Below are 25,572 nucleotides of genomic sequence, written 5' to 3' on the forward strand. Positions count from 1 at the left end.
ATATCTTAGTCTATACTTTTTAATCTCCCCAGCTCTATGCTCTACATACAGTAGGTGCTTACAAAATGATTGCTGAACTGTACCAATTAAAGGTGGACACTGATAACTGGAGAATTCTTACCTGGCTCTGAAGGCTGGACCAGGGCAGCATCAACCTGGGAGCTCTGGTTCCTCATCACTCCACATGGTGGGCGCCAAGTGTATTCTGGCTGAAATATTAGTTATGTTTATCATTCAAACACTAACTAAGCCACAACATTCTAACCAGAAAACATGCATTGGGGGCCTCTTAAACTTGTCTAGCATTGGCCTGGGTTCAGTGGGAAATACAGAAGAAGTGTGAAACACGGCCCCTAACCTTATAGAATTCATAATCAGGTTGTGGAGATAAGACATACATACATGCATGCATGCAGGCACACACGCATACATACATGCATGAAATAATTTGGAAATAATAAGGGAATGGAGAGATGAGGAAAGTATAAGCCATCAGAGCTTTGATAAAAGAGATGGATCTTGGGCTGGATATTGAAAGGCAGGCAGGATTTAAGAAAATGGGAGGGAAGAAGAAGGGCACTCCAGGTAAGAAGGGAACTCCAGGTAAGACGAGATGGGACTGAGCCCTACATTATCAAGTTCAAAAAGGAGCCAGGGTTATAATGGAGGATGTTTGTCTTGAAGGAAGGAGAGATAAGATCGGATGAGTAAGGTCTGGCTGTGGAATGGCTGGAAGCCAGGCAGGATTTTCACTTGATGAAGCATATAACAGGAAGCCATTATTAATAATAATTAACATCTGGATAATGCTCTTACCATCACAACCCTGTGAGGCAGGTAATTGCGAGGATTATTCTCATTTGAAAGGTGATGAAACCAAGCCTCAGAGAAGCAAAGTGATTTGCCAAAGATCATACAACCAGCAGATTTCCCTACTTGGACTTAAACTCTAGGTCTCCTGATGCCAAGACCATTCTTCTTGCTGCTATAATGTGCTGCCTTTAGGACACACATGAAATAAAACTGTCTAAGGAATATTAATTGGTCAGGTACAGATTGAATTTCAGGGGAAGAGCCTGGGAAAAAGTGAGAGACAATCTTACAGGTCACTGCTGTAAATCAGTCTTGAAGACCTGGACAGAAAGGGAACAGACAGGAAAACATTTGGATGCAAGAAGTCAACAAGACTTGGAAAATGAAGAGGAAATGACAGAGATAGAAGACTCAAAATGTCCTAATATTTCTAGAAAGAAATATGTGATTTTTTTTGGACTTAGCTAAATCAAACCCTGCTGCTTTCCTCTTGCTTTCTCCTTAAGCCTTTTCTTGATGAATCCCAAGATTCTGAAATGACATGAGGGCTAAAATGGCCAGAACTTCATAGCCACAGACAGGAAAAAAGCAGGTCTCTCCTACTAGCTGGGCCTCAGTTCTGGTACCTATGATTATGGCATTGGGAAGATTCATACTTTCCCTGCACTGACCATGCTGCAAAATTCACAGGATTACAGATGCAGAGCTGGAAGGGACCCTGAAGGTCAAGTTCCCCAAGGCTGGGTTCAAGCATATTAACCTTGTAGGGTAGGCTGAGAGGAGAGGGACAGAGAGGGGAAAAAATCTGAGGGGGGAACTGGATTAGGCTAATTCGAAGAGAAGCAATTTACCAGATGGAAGAGGCGGGAGTTGGGGATTGGAGATGGATGCTCTGTGGCCATTGGAGGTGGTGGGTATCGGATTTCTGACCAGTCCTCAAAACCATGGTGGTGCAGGAGTTGGGGTACTGGTTGGTATGCATAGGCAAAGGTCCCACAAATATGTTCCTGCAGGGGGTCCAGGTGGTATCTCTCTCCTGAGGCCTACAAAAAAAAAAAGCAAAACACAGGTTCGGGCTTCAGATAACCCAGATCACTTCATTCTACCCAGTAACACCCAAGAATTTAGAATCACAAGAACCTTAGGAGACACATTTTTATTGAAGAGAAAAATACCAGCTCCCAACAGTGTTACCTGGAGGATGCTGCCCAGCTGGGGAGGGACAGAGCCTGTGGTTCCACACTCCCTTTCTCTGAGATCTAGGCCCCAGCCCCTCTCTCATCCCGCCTTTACTATTTCTAGACAGGAAACAAAAGTCTTTCACAGGCGCTCCTGCTGGAAAGACTCAAAATATGCTAATATTTCTAGAAAGAAATGGATGCTTGTTTTGGACTTTACAGATGTCATAAATTCACAATGTTAGAATGAATCTTAGTGACCTTGCTCAAGGTCACAGTCAGTGGCAGAAATGGGACTGACTTTTCTGACTCCAAGGTCAGCATTCTGTCCACTGTAACATGTTGCCTATTCCCAAAAAACAAAGGGTTTGCAACCAAAAGAGGAAAACACAAAAGCAAAAAGACCCACTGGGACACAAGGACCTAAACTTTCATCGGAAAATTAGCCTTGGCCTCTGCCCACTTTCACCCCAGGATTCCATACCTTCACCTTCCGCTTTTGCTGCCTGAGGGCTTCCCTGGCTTTCTCTTCCTCCTTGAAAGCCTTTAACTAAGAGAAACATAGAAAACCCATTTAGAAGACAAAGGCACCAGGCCAATCAAAGAGCCCAGAGCCAGGAGGACACATACAAAAGAGCAGATGAAAAATTTACCCTGCCATCTGACATATTTTTAAGCAGGCTTCTTCACTCAGCACCTGAGAAAACTAGGTCTATACAAGTGGTCAAGGGGCAGATATAGTCTAGGTGTCTGTCAGGCCTGGAAAGTTAGAATAAAAAGTTCTGAACATCTTAGAAAGAGGCAAGATTATAAAACAGTGCCTAGGATGTTCAGATACTTGTGCCATTAGAATAGAAAGGGGAATCAGTGAATCCAGAATCTTTGAGCTGGAAATATTTTAATGGTCCATCTAGTCCGATCCTCCCTAACGTTACAGAGGAAAGTGAAGTCCAGAAAAGGGGAAATGTCTTGCTCAAGGTCACATAGCAACCAACAGCAGAGCCAATTCTAGAACCCAGGTCTTCTGATTCCCATACCAGAGTTTCTTCCACTAAACCAGTTCTATCTCTTCATACTTCGTTTCTGCTTCCAAAACCTGAGATAATCCCAGGGATGAAAAATAGAGTGCAGGAGAAAAAATACTAGATTGGGAATAGGAGTTAACTGCTGGCTAATTTCATGATCATGGGTTGGTCCTATTGCCTCTGGTCTGTTTTTCCTCTTGTTAAAGGAGAAGATTAGATCAGATAAACTCCAAAGACCTTTCCAACTCTAACACTATGGAAAATCAAGAAAGGTAGGTGTCAATTACACCAACCACAGACAATTGTGTTAAAACCCATAATGTTTCTGCCCAGTCTCCACAGCTTATTACTGAACTCATCAGCAGCACTAGATCTCCAATTTCTCCCTGACCATCTCATAACCACTGGTCGTCACATGGGACATGCAACATGTTATTAATGAATCAGTATTGGTTCAGTCCCATATGAGAAAGTCTTGTTCTGCTGCATAGACAGTTTCAGAAAGAAAACTGTGTAGTTGATTTAAGCACAGCCTCTTCCCACTGCTGGACACATGAACCCAACCACAGGTCCTGGCAAACCCACCACTGTTCTCACCAGTTATCCATAACTTTTTTCACTCAGACCTGTAATTTCATTATAAAAGTGAGCCCCACTAAGAAAGACAACTTTTTCTCCTACCACTAAAGACCAACACTCATTTTTGCAACTTAGCCTGGGGTGGATTGGCTGAATAATTACTTAACTGAGAGGTGAACCAGGCCCACACAGTCTGTATATATCAGAAGCAAGGTGAGAACCCACTCTGAATACTGCATCTTCTATCCCATATTTCCTTTCTAGAAAGTCTAGCAAGCTTTCCTGGGGCCTGCCTTGGGCATCCCCTTCCACCACCCCATCCTCCTCCTTCTATTTCACCATAAGGTTTCCCACTCTCACTTGGGCATAAGACAGGGTAACCTGGGCCTGAAGCTTCTCCAACTGCTTCTTCAACTCTTCCTTTTCCTCATTCATTCGTTCACGATCACTCCGTTCTCTTTGAAAGTCCTCTTCAAAGATCTTTACCTAATGGCAGAGAAGGGAAAGGTCTAGGCATGAATGGGGCCTAGGCCTTTGGAAGACTTTAGAGTGTCAGACCTTAGTGTCTGTGGCTGTCTGCAATTTCACAAACAATAAACACAGAGAATCAAGTAGGAGTGTAGCTAGATGTCCAGGTCTAGAGTACAGAGCGCTGTTACCACGCCAAAACCCCAAGACGCATTTGACAAACTGTTGCTAATACTCATTCTGATAGCAGGATGTGCACTCTACAAACCACATTTCCACGTCTCCCTTCCCCATTCATCCCCCCTCACCTGTTGCTTCAATAGTTCATTCTGGGTGAGCAGCTCTTGTTTTCGCAGATGCCCTCCTGGCCCCTCAGGACTTCCGAAGGCAGTGGGTGCCGGAGATGAAGAGGCCTGAATGTTCAAGGCTTCCTCCAGGGCCTTAGGATCAAAGAGAGTCCAGTTATGACAGTTTGCAGAAGCATCTCATGGACCTATCCCTTTTAGGGACCACCAGCCAGACCACCTTTGAAATGCCTTCCATACGGGGTAAAGCTCCACCTCCTCCAAGCAACCCCAGGACCACATGGTGAAGGCCTGGGAGCTGGGGTCAGGATATGAAGAAGCAGGGATATAGATGCCAAACCTTTTCCACAATCAAATGTGTTCTCTGGGAGAATACATTCCAGAAAAGGGGGAGGGAGGGAGAAGGAGAGAAAGAGGAAGTTGGTCTACCAAATAACAATCTCTTGCATTTCTGCAGAACTTTTCTTACTCCATCAGAAGCATAATGGATTTTGCTCTGACCCTTCATTTTAACTCTAGGTGCATCTTTTTGTTCCAATTTTGTTTTCTGTAAACAAGATACTGCTGAATTCTACTTTCTAAGCCATGCTACCATCCTTTTCCATTTTATGGGAGAACTCATCCAATTCATAGTTATGACTGTTAATTTTCTATTTCCCTCCATTCTATTCTTTTATGCTTTTCCTCCTTGGTTCCCCATTTCATCTTTAAAAATTTGTTTTGCTTAAGTAACAGCAATGCTATAAGACGATCAACTATTAATGACTTGGCTATTCTCAGCACTGCAATCATCCAAGACAACTCTGAAGGACTTATGATGAAAAATGCTGGGGGCAGCTAGGTGGCGCAGTGGATAAAGCACTGGCCTTGGATTCAGGAGGAACTGAGTTCAAATTCAAACTCAGACACTTGACACTTAACTAGCTGTGTGACCCTGGGCAAGTCACTTAACCCTCATTGCCCTGAAAAAAAAAACAACATAACAAAACAAAACAAAACAAAATGCTATCCATCCTCAGAGAGGGAACTGATGGTGTATGAATACAGATTGAAGCTTTTTTAAACTTTATTTTTCTTGAGTTATTTTTTGTCTGTTTTCTTTCACAACACAACTAATATAGAAATGTTTTGTATGACTACATATGTATAATATATATTGAATTGCTTGTCTTCTCAAAGTGGGGGGAGGGAAGAAGGGAAAGAGTTTGGAACTCAAAGTTTTAAAAATGGATGTTGAAAACTGTTTTTACATGTAATTGGGGGGGAATAGAATACTAAATTTAAAAAAAAATTGTTTTGCTTAAACCCAATTCCTCCTTTCATTTTTCCTCTCGTGTGCCTCCTTTCCCTTTTCTCCTTTCATTCCTGTTACCCTGCTGAGTAACATGCATTTCTGGACCCAACTGTGTGTGTATTCATCCCTCCTTTGACTAGTTCAGATGAGAATGAGGGTCAAGTATTGCCTGCTCCCCAATACCTTCCTTCTTCTTTGTACAGACTTACACTTATGTACCTAATTTAGTTAATGTTCCTCATCCTTCCTCTCCCTTCCCCCTCCCAGTAATTTCCTCTTACCCTCCCTTTCCATTCTTTTGAGATAATCAAAGCATAACAAAACTACTCCTATGTTATCTGTCTAATCAGACTTCCTTCTATGATCTCTGATGATGTTCTGAGAAAAGATATGTATTATTTCTACATTTCAGAATGTAAAAAGTTTAGTCCCTTATGATTGCCTTCTCATTTACCTGAGGCTGGATTTGAACTGAGGTCCTCCTTAATTCAGAGCTGGTGCTTTATCCACTGCACTACCTAGCTGCCCCTTTATGTTTCTTAAATTATGATGGGGGGCAGCTAGATGGCATACTGGATAGAGCACCGGTCCTGGATTCGGGAGTACCTGAGTTCAAATCTGGCCTCAAACATTTAACACTTACTAGCTGTGTGACCCTGGGCAAGTCACTTAACCCCAATTGCCTCACCAAAAAAAAAATATGATGGATAGTCTCCTTTTTTGGTAATGGTTTTCAGGTAGTCCAATAGTGCTTAATTTATCTTCCCTTGATCTGTTTTCCAGGTCAATTGCTTTTGCAGAGAAACCTTACATTTCTTCTATTTTTTTCAGGCTTTTGATGTTGTTTTAATATTTTAGTTCTCTTCCAATCTGACCACTCCTCATTATCTTTTGATGGCTCTTCATACAGGTCACACCTGCTAATCGTAGGTGTCCTATGAGGCTCTGTCCTGGGCCTCTTCTCTTTACCCTCTATTCTATAAGCTCCCATATATTTAATTATCATCTATGCTAATGATACTTATCCAGTCCTTACCTCTCTCCTCACTTCCAGAAATGCATCTCCAACTATCTACTGGACATCTCAAACTGGATGTTGCTTAAACTCAACACGTCCAAAACTGAACTCATTATCTTTCTCTCAAAACCCTCCCCTCTTCCTATTATAAACGAGGGCACTACCACCCTCCCAATCACCCAGGCTGACAATGTGGGTGTCATTCTCATTTCCTTACTCTCTCACTTCCCACATGCAATCTGTTGCCAAGGTCAAAATGATTTTACCTTCCTAACTTCTCAAATATGCCTTCTTCTCTCCTCTGACATTGCCATATCCTGGTGCATGTCTTCATCTGCATTACCTGCTGACTGATCAGCCTGCCTCAAATCTCTCCCCACTCTAGTCCATACTCTCCTCAGCTTTCAGAGTGATCTTCCTAAAGCAGTGATTTGACTATGTCATTCTACTACTAAATAAACTCCAATTGCTCTCTGTCACCTTCAGAATATAAAATCCTATTTACCATTCAAAGCCCTGCATAATCTGCTGCCCTTCTCTACCTTCCTAGGCTTCTTATACCCCTCATCCCCACCATATACTCTATGATCCAGTGATACAGGCCTTCTCACTGCTCCTCAAACAAGATGCTCCACCATCTAACTCAAGGTATTTTCACAGGCTATCTCCTTCCCTACTCCCCACGCCTAAAGCATTCTTCATCTTCATCTTTGCCTCCTGGATTTCCCTGACTTCCTTCAAGTCTAAGTTAAAATCCCACTTCTATGGGAAGCCCTTCCTGATCCTCCTTAATTCTAGTATCTTCCCTCTGCTGATGATTTCAAATTTATCCTGCATACAGCCTGATTGTACACAGTTGCTTGTATGCTGTCCTGCCTATTAGACTGTGAGCTCCTTAAAAGGAGTGATTGTCTTTTTACTTTTCTTCATATGCCTACTGTGCACAGTGCCTGGCACATAGTAGGCACTTAATAAATGTTTATTTATTGACCAACAGATTCACGGAGTCATTAGCTTCCTTTGAGTGCATTCTGATTTTCAGGGAGTTTATTGCTTGGGCAAGATTTTGTACCTATGGTTCAAAGCTATTAATTCTCTTTCCAATTCTTTCTTCCCTAGCTCTCATAGCTTTTCCCATTGTTTCCTCCAGCACTCTCATTTGATTTTTAAAATCTCTTTGTAATTCTTTTAATAGCTCTTGATTCATCTCTTCTAATAATTCTGAACTTGTGCAGAAACTGAATTTGTATTTGAAGCCTTGCTTGCAGATGATCTGGAGTCATCTTCTTCCTCAGGCTTTGTGTCTTGTGCATTCCTGTCACCAGAATAGCTCGTTATGGTGGGGTTCTTTTGCTCATTTTTCCAGCCTACTTCCTGATGTAGGATTTCCATAAGGGTCATGCTCTCTGTACTTCTGGAGCAAACACTCAGCTGAGTTTTTGTCATTTTAGGTCCTTCTGCTACTTTTTTTGGGTATTGTCTGTTGGGTTATTCCTGGATCTGACTTGCAAGTTTTCAATGCTCCTAAAGTGGTCTGATCTTGGATACTTTCCTCCTAGTCTAACCTGAGTTTGAGTTGTGTGACACTTCTGTCTTCTTGGCCCTGTTTGAAAGATCCAGGAGACTGTTGCCAGACTCAGTAACTATCGGCTATCTGGAAAGGCCTGCAGGCTCAGAGGGACAGAATTGTAGGCTCTGCTTTGGGCTGGAATTTCTGCCTCCATTATTCTGCTGAAGCCTTCAGACTGGGCAAGAGGCTGGAACTGAGATCCTGCTCTGCTCCTGGGGATCAGAATCGTAACACAACTCCTGTTTGCTTCTGAACTTACTCCTAGCTCAATACACAGTCCCTGCATCTATAGAGCTTACCCTGAAATGCTACCCTTAGGCACAAGTTCCCTCCTCAGTCCACCCAGGATCTGGGACCTGGAACTGGGTAATGAGTGATGGAGCTTCCAATTGGCACCTGTTTCTGTACCCTATACAAGTACAGGACCCTCTGTGCTGGACCTGGGACCATTTTTCCCCTGAGCACATCCTCTCCTAGCACTGGAATATTCCACATACTTTGCTCCTGGCCACCCCATCCTCAGGGGCCACAGATGTTTTTCTCTGCCTCTTTATGACAACCTGAGCTGGAAAAATGATTCACTGTTTTTCCTTGGATTTCCTAATTGAGACTTGGTCTGGTGTATTTTCTAGATCTTTGTGGAAGAAATATGGGGGACAGTTCAGCTGTTCCTGCTGCTACCTCACCATCTTGTCTCTGCCCATAAGCATTTTTCTTAGATTACCTTCAGCCTGAGTTCTGTATCTCCAGCTGCCTGGTAAACATCTCTATCTTGCTATCCTATGAGCAACTCACACTCCACAGTCCCACACTAAACAAATCATCTTCTCTCCTAAAACTGCCTTGTGATCCAACTTCCTTATTTCTCTTGATGGCACCACCATCCTGTCAGTCACCCAGGTCTGAAACCTCAGTCACTGATTCTTTCTACACCCTCACTGCTCACGTCTAATCAGCTGTCCAGTCCCGTCAGCTCTCCTTCCACAACTCCCTCAAATCTGCCCCCCTTCTGTCCATTCACATGGCCTTAGTTCAGTCCATCATCACTTCTCACTTCTCCAATCTATCCTCCATACTGTTGCTGATATAATCAGGTCTGAACATGTCACTGCCTTCCTCAAAACATTCAACAACTCACGACTGCTTCTAAGATAAAATAGAAATCCCCCATCCTGGCACTTAAGAGCCACACATGTAGGGTAATCAGGATAGCTTGGAGTGGGGGTGGGGCAGGGTAGCAGTGACTGCCAGAATAATGGTGGCCCTTAAGTTGTATTCTAATCTGTAGCCAAGTATTTGTATTTTTGGCTCTGATCCACCCTCCCCATCTGTGAACTATCCAAAGATTATTAAGGGTTGGAAAGAAGAGAAGTGAGGAAAAGCAGAGATTTGGTCATCAACCAAAAAAGGAAAACACGGAGTGGGAGAAGAAGGGAGGTGGACAGCAATCCCAGAGCACCAAGCAAGGGAAGGAATATAGGGAACAGGCACCGACTGCCAAGATGCTTACCTTGTTCAGACGCTGGATCTCCTTCTCCTGGTATTCTCGCTGCTGAGTAAGCGGAACCAGTTGATCATGGAGGTACTTAGCCCTCTGTCTCAATTCCTTGCCTTCTGCTGTTAATCTCTCTTTATCAGCCTGGGGTGGAAAACAGGTAGGAGCTAAGCAAAGAACTATCCCTTGCCTTCCACTTCATGCCCACACCATCTAAGCAGGGGTTTTGGTGTCATGGACCCCTTTGTCATGTCACCCCCCCCCCCCGCCCCGTTCAAATCCCTGCTTTATAAAAGGAACAAGTGGACTGTCCTCCTTCATTTGTAGGATCTTGGAGTGCTAAATTTGAAGAACCTCAAAACACATAGCAAACAATTTTAAAACCAGAAGGGAATGTAGAACATATACTAAGTTGGAAAGGGCTTTGGATCGTAGTACACAGAATGTCAGAGCTGGGAAAAAAAAAACCCTAAAGATTATCTAGTTCAACTCCTCCATTTTTATCAAGGAAAATGGACCCAATGAGGAAGAGGCTCACTCCGTGTTTCACAGCCACTTCCATTGAACTCTCAAGTCTTATTTGTCCCCACAAGGGTAAAGACTTCCTGAAGTGAGGACAAAATTACATTCATAAGTATAGGACTGGGCGCTCATACTCCCTCATACAGGCTAATCACCTCAACAGAACAGTCCCCTTATTCAAGAAAATGCCTCATTCCACAGATTAGGCATCAATCCATTTGAACAGAGACAATTTGGGCTCTAGAAGAGTGAGGAAATGAGGTCATCATCATGTTCATGACCATCTCCCAGATAGGTGTCTGATGAAATCCAGGGTTCTGCACAATAATGATGCTACTTTATACACAAGAGAATTCCCCCATCCCTAATCTCAATTTATCCTCACAAAACATACAGGACAAGCAGTATTATATTATCCCTAGTAGGTAGACAGGGAGACTCAGGCCCAAGTCAAACAGTGGCACAGCCATGACTATAATCCAAGTACTCTCTATACCCTCTTGGACTATAATCCAAGGTCCTTCTCCCTTAAGAATTTGGGTCCACTTGTTAAAGGAAGATTTGTGGCCCTTTCTACCAGCTCCATAGTTTGTCCTCAGTTCCTCAGGGTTCGTGCTTGGGGACAATGGATGAGAGAACTGTCAAAGCCAGAGTCCTAGAAGAAGGGAGGGAAAGGGGCAAGGTCTTTATAATCCATTCCCCTGGGTGTCAATGTGAGCAGTGTAGAGAAAGCGCCTCCTGCTCAGATTCCTAGGGTAAATTCACACAAGAGACTAGGCAAAGAAGAGCAAGAACAGTGGAGCCAAAAGGTCACAGTCTGAGAGCCTTCAGACTCCATAAGCGGGGAAAGACAGGAGATTTGTTCTTTTTTTTTGTTTGTTTTTGGCAGGACAATGGGGGTTAAGTGACTTGCCCAGGGTCACACAGCTAGTAAGTGTCAAGTGTCTGAAGCTGTATTTGAACTCAGGTACTCCTGAATCCAGGGTCGGTCCTTTATTCACTGTGCCACTTAACTGCCCCAAGGAGATTTGTTCTTAATGGCAAAGGTCAAACAGGTTAAAAATATTAAAGAGAGCTGACAGACTACCTTGCCAGGGACAGCCATCCAAACAAATTGGGTGGAAAGTGGGAAAGGGGGGAAAAAGGTCTATTTGTGTCAGACAAGTTAGCAAACTAACCACCTGGCTCTTCCTCCTCCCCAAGAAGACCTGAGAGTGTGTCACATACACATCTCCCTCACAAATTCTCAATTTCAGCCAAACAGAACTATTATTACTTCCTCCTAAATACATTTCAAGCTTCCCACCTCCATATCTTTGCTCAAACCACCCCCTATGCCTAGAATGTCCTTATCCCACCATTTCCTCTTGTTCTTCAAGGTCTCACTCTAAGGATGCCTCATCCATGAAGCTTTCTCTGACTTTCTCAGTTGGAAGTGATTTTTCCTCTTCTCTTAAGTGACTACATACTTAATATTTACTTTACACATTTTTTGGGCTGTCACTGCTGTTCTATTGTTTGTGATCCAGAACTGTAAGTTCACCAGGATGGAGAACTCCTGGTGTGGAGAGTCCCTCCATTAACACAGATCAGCAAATGTATCTTTTTTTGTTTGGTTGGGTTTTTTATTTTTTATTTTTATTTTAAATGATCATTTTAGAGAGTTTCCCTGGACAATGGGAGATTGAAGGACTTGCTCATAGTAACAAAGTCAGAGAGATGACTTGGCCTCTGGCCTTCCTGACTCCAAAGCCAGCCATCACCACCCCCATTCTAATTCCCATTATACATGGCTTATCTCTCTACTAAACTTTGAGCTCCCTGAGGATGGAGACCATGTCTTCATATGATATGTTCCAGAGCCAAAGACACAATGTTTGCATTACTCCTATTACTGTACCTCCACACTTCCTGGTACAAAAACTCAGGAGGTGACTATATCCTTAAGCTTAATTAAAGAGATAATCAGAAATTTCTCACTATTAAATCTAGACACAAGGGCATTTGTAATTAGGATGTCAATCATTTATCAACAAAATGGTTCCAACTGTTGAAATTCAAGAATAGCTCAGGAATCACAGTATGGCTTAGCTGAAGTTTCAAGGTGTTAGCCCCAACCTCACCTCCTGAATTTGTGACAAAATCGAAACAGCTCAGAGTCTCATTCCCCTGAGAGAAAAATGAGCTATCTACTCGAAAGGAGCTAATGCCCAAATCCTTGGCATAGATAAGAACCAGGAATCAGGTTTGAATAAAAACAAGAAGGAGTCGAGTTATGATTTCAAGGAAGAATGCTTTGATTCTAGGATGATTAAGTCCTAGTTCCTTCCAGCTCTCAAATTCTATGTCTCTATAATAGAGGAGGTTACAGAATCAACTACCATTTGCCTTGGATGACGTGGGTCTGATCCCTTAATGTCCCATCTAGCCCCATTTAAAGGGAAGATTAGGTGCTTAGGTTTCTTAGGCTCTTTTTATTCCTACTCCGGGATGTTCTCCAAATCCACCTTGAGAGACTCCACCAGGTCACAAGGGGAAGGCCTGACTAAAGGGGTAAGTATCAGGGCTGAGAGGACCATGCTTACCTCCTCCATTTCAATCTTGGACTTAGCCAGGAGAAGCTTCCTGTCAAAGTCTCGCTGCTTCTGCTCTCGGTCAGCCTCCAGCTCGTTCACCAACTTCTGAGAATCAGCCAGCTTCTGACGTAATTCTGTGATCTGTGTAAAAGAAGGATAAGCAATAATGAACAAAGGATCCCAGGCTTAGGTCAGGGTATCCTACCTCTGCTCAACCATGCTTGTTCCAATGAACCCAACATCCCAAGGCTCAGCTGCACGAGTTCCTGAGCCTTTGAGAAAGAGAATAGCAAGATAGAGACCAAAATTTTCAGGTTACCCACAGTGAAAGACTAAGATTTTTCCCTCTTCTCAAATCCATTAATTAACTCACATGCCTACTGTCCTGTAAGGTTTATATCAAGCCTTCCAAATAAAACTTTTATGACAGAAGTAATGTAAAGACTATTATCCTTATTTTGCAAACGAGGAAACTGACACTTAAGGAAGCTGAAGTGAGTGACCATAGTCATATAACTAATAGGTATGAGTTAAGATTTGAATACAGGGCTCCTGAATTCAAGTCCAGCAGTATTTTCACTATATCATATCATACTAATCCGAACAAAGTCCACAATGGCTAGAGAGGAGCCTATATTACCTTCTGTTCATACTGCTGCTTCATGGAACGAAAATGCTGGTCCCACTGCTTGTTCACCTCCAGAAGCTACAGGAAGAAGGCAGAGTTAACAAAGGACCCGGAGGCTAGCTCTCTGCAAATTCTGAAACAAACAACCTTCACACAATCTTGGCAGTGGGGGAAAGATGTAGGTCGTGATTCAATAGAGTGTAACTCAACCCATCTGTATTCATGATCTAATCTATATGGTTAGTCTTATGTTAGACATAAAGGGCTACAAGAGAAGGAGAAAACTAAATCCCTGCCCTTCAGGTGGTTGTAGTATTGTTGGGAAGAGTAGTACAACATGAAATAGTGGTCAGGAAAGGGAGTGATCAGTTGTGGGATGGAGCAGTCAGGAAAGGGCAGGTAAGGCCTGAACTGGGTCTTAAGGATGGAGAGGTTTTGGATAGGGGGAAAGGAGGGGAACGCATTCTAGGAAAGACACATGGCCAGCCAAAGCTTGGAGGCAGGAATGAACCTGGCCTAGATAGGGAAGAGGCCAGCCTGCAGGAACAGAGAGTTCCCTTCTCCATTGTTGTATATCACAGCCAGCAGGTTATTAAATGGACAGTGAGTAAGGGAATTAGTGTTGCTTTCAGAGCTGAGGAGGACTGATTCGTGTGAAAAGGAAAACTGAAATTTAAGCTCTTTGAGTTTACTACTGAGGAGTTAAGTGGTCTGTAATACTTCTTTATGAGCACTCTTTCCATGACTCATCATTTGTACCAAGTTATCATCATGTGGCAGTGTCTTAGTCTTTGGTCACCCATAATAAATGCTGAAATCTGCCTTAAGATATGATGACATAGTTTTGGGTATCCACAAGTTTGATATATAAGAAGCCTTTCCAGAATGTCTCTACCTGTAATCTCCCTTCCAAAGCAATTTCTTCTGGTTCAGAGAACTGGCCATAGAGAAGAGTGGGTAAAGACTTATCCATTCCAGGGCCAAAGTCCTGATAGGATTCCAGGTCAGGAGACATCAAAAGAGAATGTGATGGACAGTCTCCACAGTATCCCTCCCAGGTATTTCCTTGACCAAACAGAGCCAACATTCTAACAGTGGGGAGGAATTTTCTTCTTCTGCCCCTACCCTGGGCTGGTTACCTCACTCCGCTGCTGCTCAAGGATCTTTACTTTCTTCTCAGTAGCTCCCATAGTCCCTGCCTCAGAAATATTGCCTGGGCTCACACCAGCCTGAAGGAGAATAGAAAACAGTGCTTAATGAGGGTTGAGAGAATATCCTCTAATCTTCTCATTCTCCCAGCTAGGATGCTTCCATCCTTGCTATTCCTCTTTTAGACATCCCCAAGCTACCATTTCCTCTCCTTTCATTCACCAGTCCTCAATATCTCAAAACCATATAGCAGTCTCTTAAAGAAAACAAAAGGCCCATGGAAATGAAAACAAACTGTATAACGCAAAAGAGGAGTTAAGGCAGTCCTGGATCTGCCACAAATGTGCATGTCAGTTTCCTTCTCTGTACTTCAATTTCCTCTTCTGTCAAATAAAAAGTCTGATCAGGTGGTTTGGCTTGCTGGGCCCTTGCAGTCATGGAGTTCTAAGGCTCTTGTGCTTGATTGGCAGGTACTGTTAGATTTCTCTTTCTGTCCCAAACATGTGGCCTAAGATCATTCATCTCCCTCTTCCCAGCAACTGTTTCTAGGGAGTTTGTGAGGCTCTGGTCCCCCTTCCTGGCTGAGAATTGTGTCCTATCACACTGGGGCAGTAAGTGGGATGATGCTGGATGCGGCTGACCTGAAGCTATGGCAAAAACTCCCTCTCTTTCAGGAAAGGCTAAGGACAATGCTTTCCTTTCATCTTCTTTCATTCTCAAACCGAAGGTCCACATGGAAGGGTCAGGATGAGATGGGGAGAGAACCTATGCTCACTGATGAAAAATGGATAGTAACCAGATATAACTGAATTCAACTTAACTACCATTTGTCAGATATCTCTGTGTAAGGCACCGGACTAGAAACTAAGGCCACCCAGAAAAAAGGGACCATCCCTGTGCTCAGGGCCTAGAGCTCTAGAACTACCGGTTCTAAACTTAGTGCTCTTCTTATTGGGTCAATCTAATAACTTCCTGGTCAATGCTGACAAGTGGCAGGTCGGGGGAAGTAGGTGAGCTAATGAAAGGGACAAAAGTAAGGCTGTGGGAGGGAAAGAAAGGGTTTTGAAAAACGTACCCTTGGGTATATGTCAACATATGTCGACAGAAATAGTTGATGCATCCACTGGTTTTACTGAACTTCAAAAAGTTGCTCCAAGGGAGACCTTGACAGAGGTAGGTTGGGGATAGATGGGTATATATTCTGAAATTAATGTGCTGTTAGGAAAGGTGTCCAGAACAAACAAAAAACAAACAAACAAGGGTTTGAGAGGACAAGTTCCTAGATCATAAAGCAAATTTGTAGCAAATGAGAGTAAGTATGAAATGGAAGAATGAAAAGTGGTGGTGAGAATAAGCATGAAGAGACTGAGGTTTAAATCCAAACCCTACTACAAACTTGCTTTATGACCTAGGCCCTTGCCCTCTTAAACCGTGTTTTCTCACTGAAAAAAAGGGACTGGATCTCCACAGCCCAGACTACCTTTAGCACCTAAGATAAATAGTTCCTGGATAAGGCTTATTAGGACATCATGAGACTACTAAAAAGGGAATCAATTTAATCAATGTAACCACATGAGCTCAGTCTGCAAAAATGATGTGACTTGGCTGCTAAGAGGGCTGACTGCAGTGATAATGGCCTCATATCGGGAATGAGGGAGATGTTAGTCCCACTGTATCTGCCCTGTCAGTTTCCATCTGGAGTAATCATGTTTCTAGTGCTATACTACATAATAGGAATGGGTCCAGAGTAGACTGACCAGGATGGCATGAGGACTCAAAACCATGTAGTAGAAGAATCTACTAAAGGAACTGGGTATATTTTTCCTGAAAAAGGGAAGACACTGGGAATATGATCGCTATATTTCAATGTTTTCAGAAGGAAGACGATTTATGCTATGTGGCTCTAAAAGACAGACCTTGAACAAATAGGGGAAGTTACAAGGGATTTCAGGTTAACAAAAAAGAAAGGACTTTCTATTCAACATAGAACATATTGCTTACCTAGAGTGAATGCCTCATCACTGGGATTGTCAAGTGGAAGAAGACAGAAATACTGTAGAATGGACCTCTGAATCAAGTGGGAAGCTGTATTAGATAATCTCTGAGAGTCTCCTAACTCGGAGATCCTATTCTGCACATCTTAACTGTGCGGGGCAACTAGAAACTACATGATTTCTTAAATTCCTGAAGTGTTGATGACCTCTCCCTTTTAGCTCTAAAAACATATTAATTCAAATTTATACAATGCTTTGTGATTTTACTAAGCATTTTCCTCTAAATTCTGTGAGGTCAGTAGTGTAAGTATGGACCTCATTGTTGAAATAAAAAGACTGAAGCACAGAGAAGATCAGGAAAACTTTCTCTAGATCACACCATTAAAAAGTAGCAGAGAAAGGATCCAAACCCAGGTCTTCATGATTCCAAAGCCAATGTTCTTTCCACTTTACCACAAAGCATCTCCATAGAGAAACAAATGCTTCCATAACTCAGATACCAAGATCCCTTAAAGTTGGTAGTCACCCAAACTACCTGTGTGTTTTGGACTAGACAGAAGATAAGTGGAAAGAGCTGTGTCCTGAAGCCGCAATTCCAGAGAGAAACCACACCCCTTGCCAGTCCCCTCACCCCCCACCACAAGCCTTCAATTGATGGCTCCATATAAGGGTACCCAAGAGATTAAGGGAATAAATGAGAAATATGGTGGAATCCCATTTATGTGGCCAGATTCCTCTGACCTTTCATACCTGCTGTTGCCTAGCCAATGATTTCCGGCCTGAGCCCTCTGTTTTTAGTCCAGCTGGCAGCCCAGTGGCTCCTCCCTCTTTGCCACTACTGCTCATAACCAACTTCTTTAGCTCCAGGTTCTCTTCCCTGGACCACAAGCAAATAAAGAAATAAATTTTGTGAGGGAATTTTGCCATGACTCATTATAGAATGCTGTATGTAGTATTACTAATCTCTACATTTAAAATTTGTAACCTATGTGGGAAACAAAGTCATACAAATTGTACATTTCTCTATGAATCTTTTATCTCTAAAAAAAGAAGGTAGTGCTACTTACTCTCTAAGTAACTTTGAAAAGTCTCCTCTTCCTCCTCCTCCTCTTCCTCACAATTAACAATTGATATTAAGGTAATGCTATGCATACTTTAATTTGATCCTGACAACATCCTCATGAGGTAGTTGCTACAGGTATAATATCTCCATTTTATGGAAGAAGTAGGAAGGAGAAGGCTTAAAGAGACTTGCCCAAAGTCAAACAGCTAGTGAGTGGAAGATTCAGTTCAAAGACTGAATTTTCAGTCTACAGCCTCCAAATTCAAAGTTTCTGTTACCTGATATCTCTCTCTATAGAAACATATTGTAGGGGCAGCTAGGTGGCGCAGTGGATAGAGCACCGGCCCTAGAGTCAGGAGTTCCTTAGTTCAAATCTGGCCTCAGAGACTTAACACTTACTACCCTGGGCAAGTCACTTAACCCCAACTGCCTCACTAAAAAAAAAAAAAAAGAAAAGAAACATATTGTATCCCAGACTCCAAGCCCCCCCAACTATACAATACAATTCATAGATAGAAATATTGTCCATGTCTATATGGGTGAAAGGAGGAAGGGGCTCTGTCCTAAAACTGCAATTCCAAAGAGTAACCTCCTAAAACCTCCAGTGACCATAGCATATAAGAATAATAATAACTAGGATTTATAGAGAGCTTTGTGGTTTGCAAAGCACTTTTATATATATATATATATATATATATATATATATATATATATATATATATATATATATAAAATCTCTTCAGTCTGCTCATCCATAAAGTGAGAGACATGGGCTAAATGATCTTTAAGGTTCCTTCCAATTATAAATTCTATGATGCTAAATCATTTTCCAAGGTTACAGAGACCAAATTCAAACCAATGTCTCACAATTCCTGTATCATTCCACAAGACCTATACATTTCAGGGCAGCTAGGTGGTGCAGTGGATAAAGCACTGGCCCCGGATTCAGGAGGACCTGAGTTCAAATCCGGCCTCAGACACTTGATACTTACTAGCTGTGTGACCCTGGGCAAGTCACTTAACCCCCATTGCCCCACCAAAAAAAAAAAAAAAGACCTATACATTTCAAACTTTTTCCAGTTTACAATCTACTTTACTAAATACTGCAAAAGGCTCTAACCACACCCTTCCTTCTGCAAAAAAGAAGGCATGCTGGCAGCACTGTGGCCTGGGTAAACCACTACTAGTAATGCCATATGTAACTAATTCACTACTCCTTCTTAACATAGATTCTAATTAGAAGTAGAAAATGTGAGAGCAGATGGATTAGCTTGTCATGGCAGCACATGCCTGTAATCCCTGATGCTGGGGAGGTTGCTGTTGTGGACCACTTGAGCTCAGGGGAACTGAGTTACTCTAGGGCTAAAGTCTATTGGGTGTCCACACCAAATCCAGGACCAATATGGGAGCCCCTGGGAGCAGAGGTCTACAAGGCTGCCTAAAGAGAGGCAAACCTGCCCCAAGTAAGAAATGGAGTTGGTCAAAGCTTCCGTATCGATCAGCAATGGAATCATGGGTCAAGATAGGGAGACCCATGCAAGGAAAGAAGGAGTGGGGGAAGGAGGAAGGAAAAGTGAGTGAGAGTAAACAGATGATGGCTATAATAAGCCTTTGCATTATATGGATTTGGTGACACTGTAGGTACTCAAAATATTCCTTGGTTTAATGATTTGGTATTTTTTGTCTAATCATTCCCTCTTAGTATCCAACCTGTCACATCCTATAAAATAGTGCCTGGATATAATATTGTTGGCTCTTCCCACCTCTATCATAAGGCAGGGCCACTATATTTTAAAATGTCACTTGCATTGTTGGCCAGATTCCTAACTCACCAGAGGTCCTTGGCATCACAACAATACATTTGGGGAAGTACTGCTCTTAACCCTGCTTCCTACTTCTGCAATACTATGAATTTTTGTCCTTTCCACTGAAGTCCTCTGATGGTAGATGAATGTGTCTCTAAGTTCTTGGAGTCTATTCCAGGAAAATAGGATGTGTGGCACGTCCTACCAAGTGGGAAGGCTCAAACATGGATTTAATGGGAGACTATGTGTCTGGCAAAAAAGACCAGATTATTCACCATAAGAAAAGTCATCAAGGCATGATATTTTTGGCCACAGCAACACATAAAATCATCTAAGGAATGCAAAGGTTATGTGATAATTCAGCAGCAAGAGTATTTCATTGATGAAATGAAAAGTCTTTTGAAATACTGAAATAAAGAAGTATTCTTATTGTTAATGACATTCAGATTATCATAAAAATATGGAAAAATCAAGATCCTTTCATAGCAAAAACTTCAGAATTTCTTAGTCTTTTTTTTAAGTTCATAGCTAATAGGTCCTGTAGTAGTCTCTAGCTCCTGGTAGCCCTACAAGAAGTAACAAATCCACTAACAAGTGTTTTCCTGGGATTGAGCCCCTAGATTCCAGAAAGCCATTCCTAGAGGAATAAAAGGAAAAAGAAAGGGGAAAACTCAGTAACTGTAGGAAGGTCAGGAGCAGAAGACATGTTCTCCTAATGGTCTCCTGGAGTTCTGATGTCAAACTCAAACAGAAAGGGATCCCCTCTGGCCACATATTGACATTTCCTATGTGACACCGTATTTTTATTTATTTTGCTAAACATTTTGCCAATTACGTTTTAATCTGGTTCTGGCCAGCAGCTGGAGTGCTGAGAGTCTAGACTAGATAACCGCTAAAGGCACTTCCAATTTGAACAGTCCAGGACTTCCCCTTCACCTGAAAGCTGCCCAAAGAAAGCTGGAAGGGAAGGCAGCACAGGAGCAGCAGGGGGCAGCAGAGCTCAGAGCCACTTTGCTCACTGCCAGGAGAGGATCAAGGATGACCAAAATGCGTAGTTTTCTCATCTCCAAAAGGAAGCCAAAGTCACCACAGGGCTGGATTACCAAGAAGCTTCACAGGCATTTTTCTATTTTTCACAATATTTCTAATTATTATCAAACCTTGATCTGGGGTGCTCTAGATATTTTAAAGATGCCCTGCCAGGGTCCAAAAGGTAATTTCAGAACAAATTTTGCCCAACCTGCAGAAAGGGAAACCGAGGGACCCAAAGTGAGAGAGCCAGAAGGAGAAGCCTGAAGGGTTCAGACAACAAAAACTTCTAGTATCTTCTGTGCGTATGAAGCCTAGAATGAGGCCAGAAATTTGGGTTTCTCTGTTCTAAATCAACCCCCTTTCCCGTCTTCCCCCAACACCTAGATTCTTACCGAAGCTTTTCTGTGGCCTGGTCCCTCTGTTCTAGGTCCTTTTCCAGTTTGGCTTTTAGGGCCTCATTCTCATTCCGGAGCTGCTCACACAGTGTCTATGAGGTAGAGACAGGCAACAACACTGTTAGGAGATGAGTAGAGAAGTGAGAGAAGGAAACCAGACAGGCAAAGGAGGTTGCCGCTCCATCAGACAGACCCCTGACTCACTCTTAAATAATCCTACCCCAACCATACCCCATGCCTAAGAACCCTCCAGTCCTTAAAAAAAAAAAATCAAAGAACCTCAAAAATACAAGCTATTTCTATGAACTGTAAACTCCCTGAAGGCAGGAACTCCTTTTTGTCTCTGCATCCTCAGCACCCAGACACTTAATAAATGCTGGTCATCTAGTCCAACTACTATCTCCCTTTCTAAAATGTGCTTAAAAAGTAGAAGACACAAATAAAGCTCTTCAGAAGTACTTGTAGCTCTAAGTATTTCCTTTTAATTAAATGAAATCTACCTGAAAGTCAAGTAAGACAAGTATAATTCCTCTGCTACACAACAGTCCTTTAAATCTTGCAGACAGACGTCATTTCCCTGCCCCAACCCAAGTCTTTTTTCCTCCAGCTAGACCCTTTAAAACTTCTAACCCTCTCCACACAGTAATAAATGAAGAACAGAAGGGAACAGAGGCTGAAGAGAGTTCCTCTTGGTCTTCAGATCATGGGGATTTCCACTGTTCAGGAGAAGGTTAGTGGCAACATGTTGAGACTCCCCAACCTCTCCAATATAGGACTGGGATCGGAGAGGCACGAGTCAGACGTGCTAAGAGTACTTCAACTTGGAATGAGATCTAGATCCCTATCTTGGCCTTAACACTTGCCAGGGGGAGGTCCCTTTGCTCCTCAGAGTTCCAATCACCTTAACGTGTTGCAATTTTTTTTTTTTTTTGAGAGGCAATGGGGGTTAAGTGACTTGCTCAAGGTCACACAGCTAATAAGTGTTAAGTGTCTGAGGCCAGCTTTGAACTCGGGTCCTCCTGAATCCAGGGCTGGTGCTTTATCCACTGCGCCACCTAGCTGCCCCCCCTTTTTCTTTTTTTTTAATTTCATTTTTTTTTTTTACTTAATAAACAAAAATTTATTGTGTTCTTTGGGGAGTGGTGCTTAGAGGGAGCAGAGAGATGAAAGAAGAGAACTGGGTATGGAAGCTAGAAGATCTGAGTTTAAATCTTGCCTCTAACATAGAATGGGTAGGCCATCTTTGGGGAGATATATCAAGTTGCACTTTTCTTTTTTTATTATTATTAATTTTTATTGAATAGAATTTTATTTTCCAAAATATATGTAAAAACAAATTTTAACATCAATTTTTAAAAAAATTTGTGTTCTAACTTCTCTTCCTCCCTCCATTCCCACCCCCCACCCACTAGAACTCAAGCATTTCAAAATAAGTTATACATGAGTAGTCATGGAAAACATTCCCACATTAGCTAGGTTGTGAGAGAAAACAGTCAAAAAACCCCAAAACTTCAGATTGAGGAATTGCCAAAGAGGAAAAAAAAATTTTTTTTTAAATGTGTTTCCAGGGGCAGCTAGGTGGTGCAGTGGACAGAGCACCGGCCCTGGAATCAGGAGCATCCGAGTTCAAATCCGGCCTCAGACACTCAACACCAACTAGTTGCGTGACCCTGGGCAAGTCACCCAACCCCAACTGCCTCACTAAAAAAAAAAAAAGTGTTTCCATCTATTTTCAGATACTATCACTTCTTTCTCTATAGATGGGGTGCCATTTTCATAAGTCCTTCAGGACTATTGGATCACTGTCTTGCTGAAAATAACCACATGCTTCCCAGCAGATCATCCCCCACTATTGCTGTTACTTTGTATACATACACCTTAACGTGTAAAATACAGATAGTAAGCTCTCATTACTAGTAATGAGAAGCAGTGTGGGACCATATGTCAAGTGCCACCTCTAACACCAAAGAAATTATGGATCCAAACAGAAAAGAATAATTAGTATTATTTGTCCATGATTCAATATTTAAATATTATAAAATCACTAAACTTAAATATTACTTAAAATTTTAAGTATTGCATAAAATTTTAAAATTACTTTAAATTCAAGAGTCTAGGGATTTACAAGTAGGGTTTTTCTCTTCTGCTGAATGGAGTGGCCATTTCCTTTACCAAACTGAGAACATCACAGGCAAGAGATGCTACCGGGGAGTGCTCAGTGAAGGAAGTCAGCACTAACAAATCATTAAGCTGTCAAAGTAAACTTCAACCACTAAATTTGCATGGATCTCACATTTGCCAATTTCCTTCCTTCTTCCCCTTCCCTTACTTCCCCTGTTCCTCATGTCTGGGAAAAACTCAAAATTCTTTTTTTTTGCGGGGCAATGAGGGTTAAGTGACTTGCCCAGGGTCACACAGCTAGTAAGTATCAAGTGTGTGTGAGGCTGGATTTGACTCAGGTGCTCCTGAATCCAGGGCCAGTGCTTTATCCACTGTGCCATCTAGCTGCCCCCAAAACTCAAATTTCTATCTGAAAACACACATTCAGATTCCTAGCAAAACCAATAGAAAAGTTAAAAATGAACTACATCTGATTCAATTCTTTTTTCACATAAGCTCACAATATATCTTCTTTACGCTCTCCACTACCCAATTTCACCAGATAAAAGGAGGATTTTTAAAGTATGAGGAGACCTCCCAGATCATCTTGTCTAAGTCTCTCATTTCAAAAATGAGGAAACTAAGGTTCGGAAAGGTTAAACTATTTGGTCAAGGCAACACATCAGTGGCAAATAGTAGAGCTGGGATTTTTTTTTTTTCTGGGCTCAAATTTCAACTCAGGTTCTCAGACTAATCTTCCCAAAGAAAAATAAACTCTTTCAAACTAGGTCAATAACACGCAACAAAAACAAAGGCTTATATGAAATGAAGAGTGTATGTGAAATATATTGGTACTATATTGGTCTATATATCAGACCATATCCCCAAACTTACTATATCCCCAAAATGATATCAATTCGAAAAGGGGGGGGAAATCTCTTTATACTCTAAAGTGCTACTGACTACAGGTTCTTTGTGTAACTCCTTTTAAACCTACTGCCAAAGATCCTGTGTGCCCCCACTGAGCACCCCAGCAGTCAAGCTGCTCCTCACCTGAAGGATGGAGGTTCTCTGCTCATTCTTGTGCACCTTAGAGGCTAGCCGGTTGAATTCCAGGGCCATTCGACCTAAGTGGGTGAAGACCTGGGTATGGTCAGGCTCCTCTGCACAGACACTTAGGGTGCTCTCCAATCGCTGCAAATGTAGCATCAGATTGCTGTCCTCTTTGGGCAAGGGTGCCAAATCCTGGGAAGAGGAGAAAGGCAGGTGGTCACTCTGATGGGAGGGAGAATAGGTAATGGACACACTAAGGAGCAAACTGATGTAGGACCATAGATAGGTATTTTATGTCATGTCCAGTCTCTTATCTCTAGTTAGACTATGCCATACCCCTTCCTCATCTTCCCTATACTTACAATGGGGCAACTTTCCTAGAAATGACACATCAAATCCAGGAAGCCAGCTTTTCCTTTCTCCCCTGACTCAGTTTCCCACTTTGGCCTCAGTCCAAAATTGGGGAAATCCCATGGTTGCAATAATTTCCTGTGTGCTACTGACTCATGGAGCAGGAGGTTAAAAGGAGGATATCTATCTTAGCAGCAACCAAGGTAACTACTACCTTTGTTCTTTCTCTTCCTGGACCACAGGATCAGAAATGCAGAGTTGGAAGAGACTCTGAAGGCATCTAATCCAGCCTACTTATTCTTCAGACAAGGAAACTCAGACACAGGCAGTTTAAATGACTTGCCCAAGGTCACACAACTGGTAAGCACCAGGGGAGGGGCTGAACGAAGGTCCAGTGTTCTTCCTACTCTCCTCCACTGCTCCCAACTGCTGTTTCTCCTCTGCCTGACCTACCAGGAAGAACTGTGAAGGTCCAGGAGTATAAGGATACAAAGACCTACCAAGAGCCTAATGAGCAGAGTACATATTAAAGTAATTATATCTTCAATTTATATGTCACTTTTCCTCCTGAGTTTAAAGCACTTTCCAATCTCCTTATGCCAAAAGAAAGGTAAGGATCAGTCTTATTTAAAGTGAAGAAAATGATACCGTCTTCTTCCCTCCGCTAGACGAGGAGTAATAATCTCTCCCTTTTCTAAACCCCAATAGGACTTTCTTACAGTTGTCACATGATACACTCTACTCTGAATTAGAGTTATTTGTGATCTTTATTTTAACATCCCAAATGAACTCCTTGAGGGTCACAACCACGTCTTACTCATATTTGTCTTTTCTAACACCCAGCACAGGGACTTGCAAGAGCCAGGCTTCAGTGAGTGTCTAATGAGTGAAGGAATACTAGCGCTACCCTCCACCCTCACCCCTGGCTCAAGAACCTATGGGATTCCCTAATGCTGATTATGTGAATTCCAGAATCCCTGTTCCTGGCTTTCCAGGCCCTTCCACAATCTGGCCTCACCCTAACCCCATTTCCCACATAGGCCAATTAGGCCTTCTGACAATCCACATACACAGAGCAGATTTCCTCCCAGCTCCGTGCATTTCCTCATGCTTCTCCCCCACAACCAGCTCTTTCAGTTCAATCTCTCCTTCAAAGCCT

At 42.4% G+C, this 25,572-nt stretch overlaps 1 protein-coding gene across 10 annotated transcripts in view; it reads right to left on the reverse strand.

Annotated features, from left to right (window-relative positions):
* TNIP1 (TNFAIP3 interacting protein 1) overlaps window positions 1-25,572 on the reverse strand; it is an 83,948-nt gene that overhangs the window by 1,887 nt on the left and 56,489 nt on the right. For 9 of the 10 annotated variants that reach the window (XM_043983926.1, XM_043983931.1, XM_043983924.1 and 6 more), the window contains 12 exons: window positions 24,063-24,254; window positions 20,907-21,001; window positions 17,365-17,491; window positions 14,611-14,700; window positions 13,484-13,549; window positions 12,853-12,984; window positions 9,761-9,889; window positions 4,372-4,503; window positions 3,956-4,081; window positions 2,476-2,541; window positions 1,665-1,856; window positions 122-209 (listed from right to left, as the gene is read on the reverse strand). In XM_043983926.1, coding sequence (XP_043839861.1) covers window positions 122-209; window positions 1,665-1,856; window positions 2,476-2,541; window positions 3,956-4,081; window positions 4,372-4,503; window positions 9,761-9,889; window positions 12,853-12,984; window positions 13,484-13,549; window positions 14,611-14,700; window positions 17,365-17,491; window positions 20,907-21,001; window positions 24,063-24,254 — 1,435 coding nt within the window. The remainder of the gene's footprint in view (window positions 1-121; window positions 210-1,664; window positions 1,857-2,475; window positions 2,542-3,955; window positions 4,082-4,371; window positions 4,504-9,760; window positions 9,890-12,852; window positions 12,985-13,483; window positions 13,550-14,610; window positions 14,701-17,364; window positions 17,492-20,906; window positions 21,002-24,062; window positions 24,255-25,572) is intronic. The other variant, XM_043983928.1, reaches the window with a different exon arrangement.

This window comes from Dromiciops gliroides, chromosome 2 (genome assembly GCF_019393635.1).
Source record: "Dromiciops gliroides isolate mDroGli1 chromosome 2, mDroGli1.pri, whole genome shotgun sequence".
Classification (NCBI taxonomy): domain Eukaryota; kingdom Metazoa; phylum Chordata; class Mammalia; order Microbiotheria; family Microbiotheriidae; genus Dromiciops; species Dromiciops gliroides.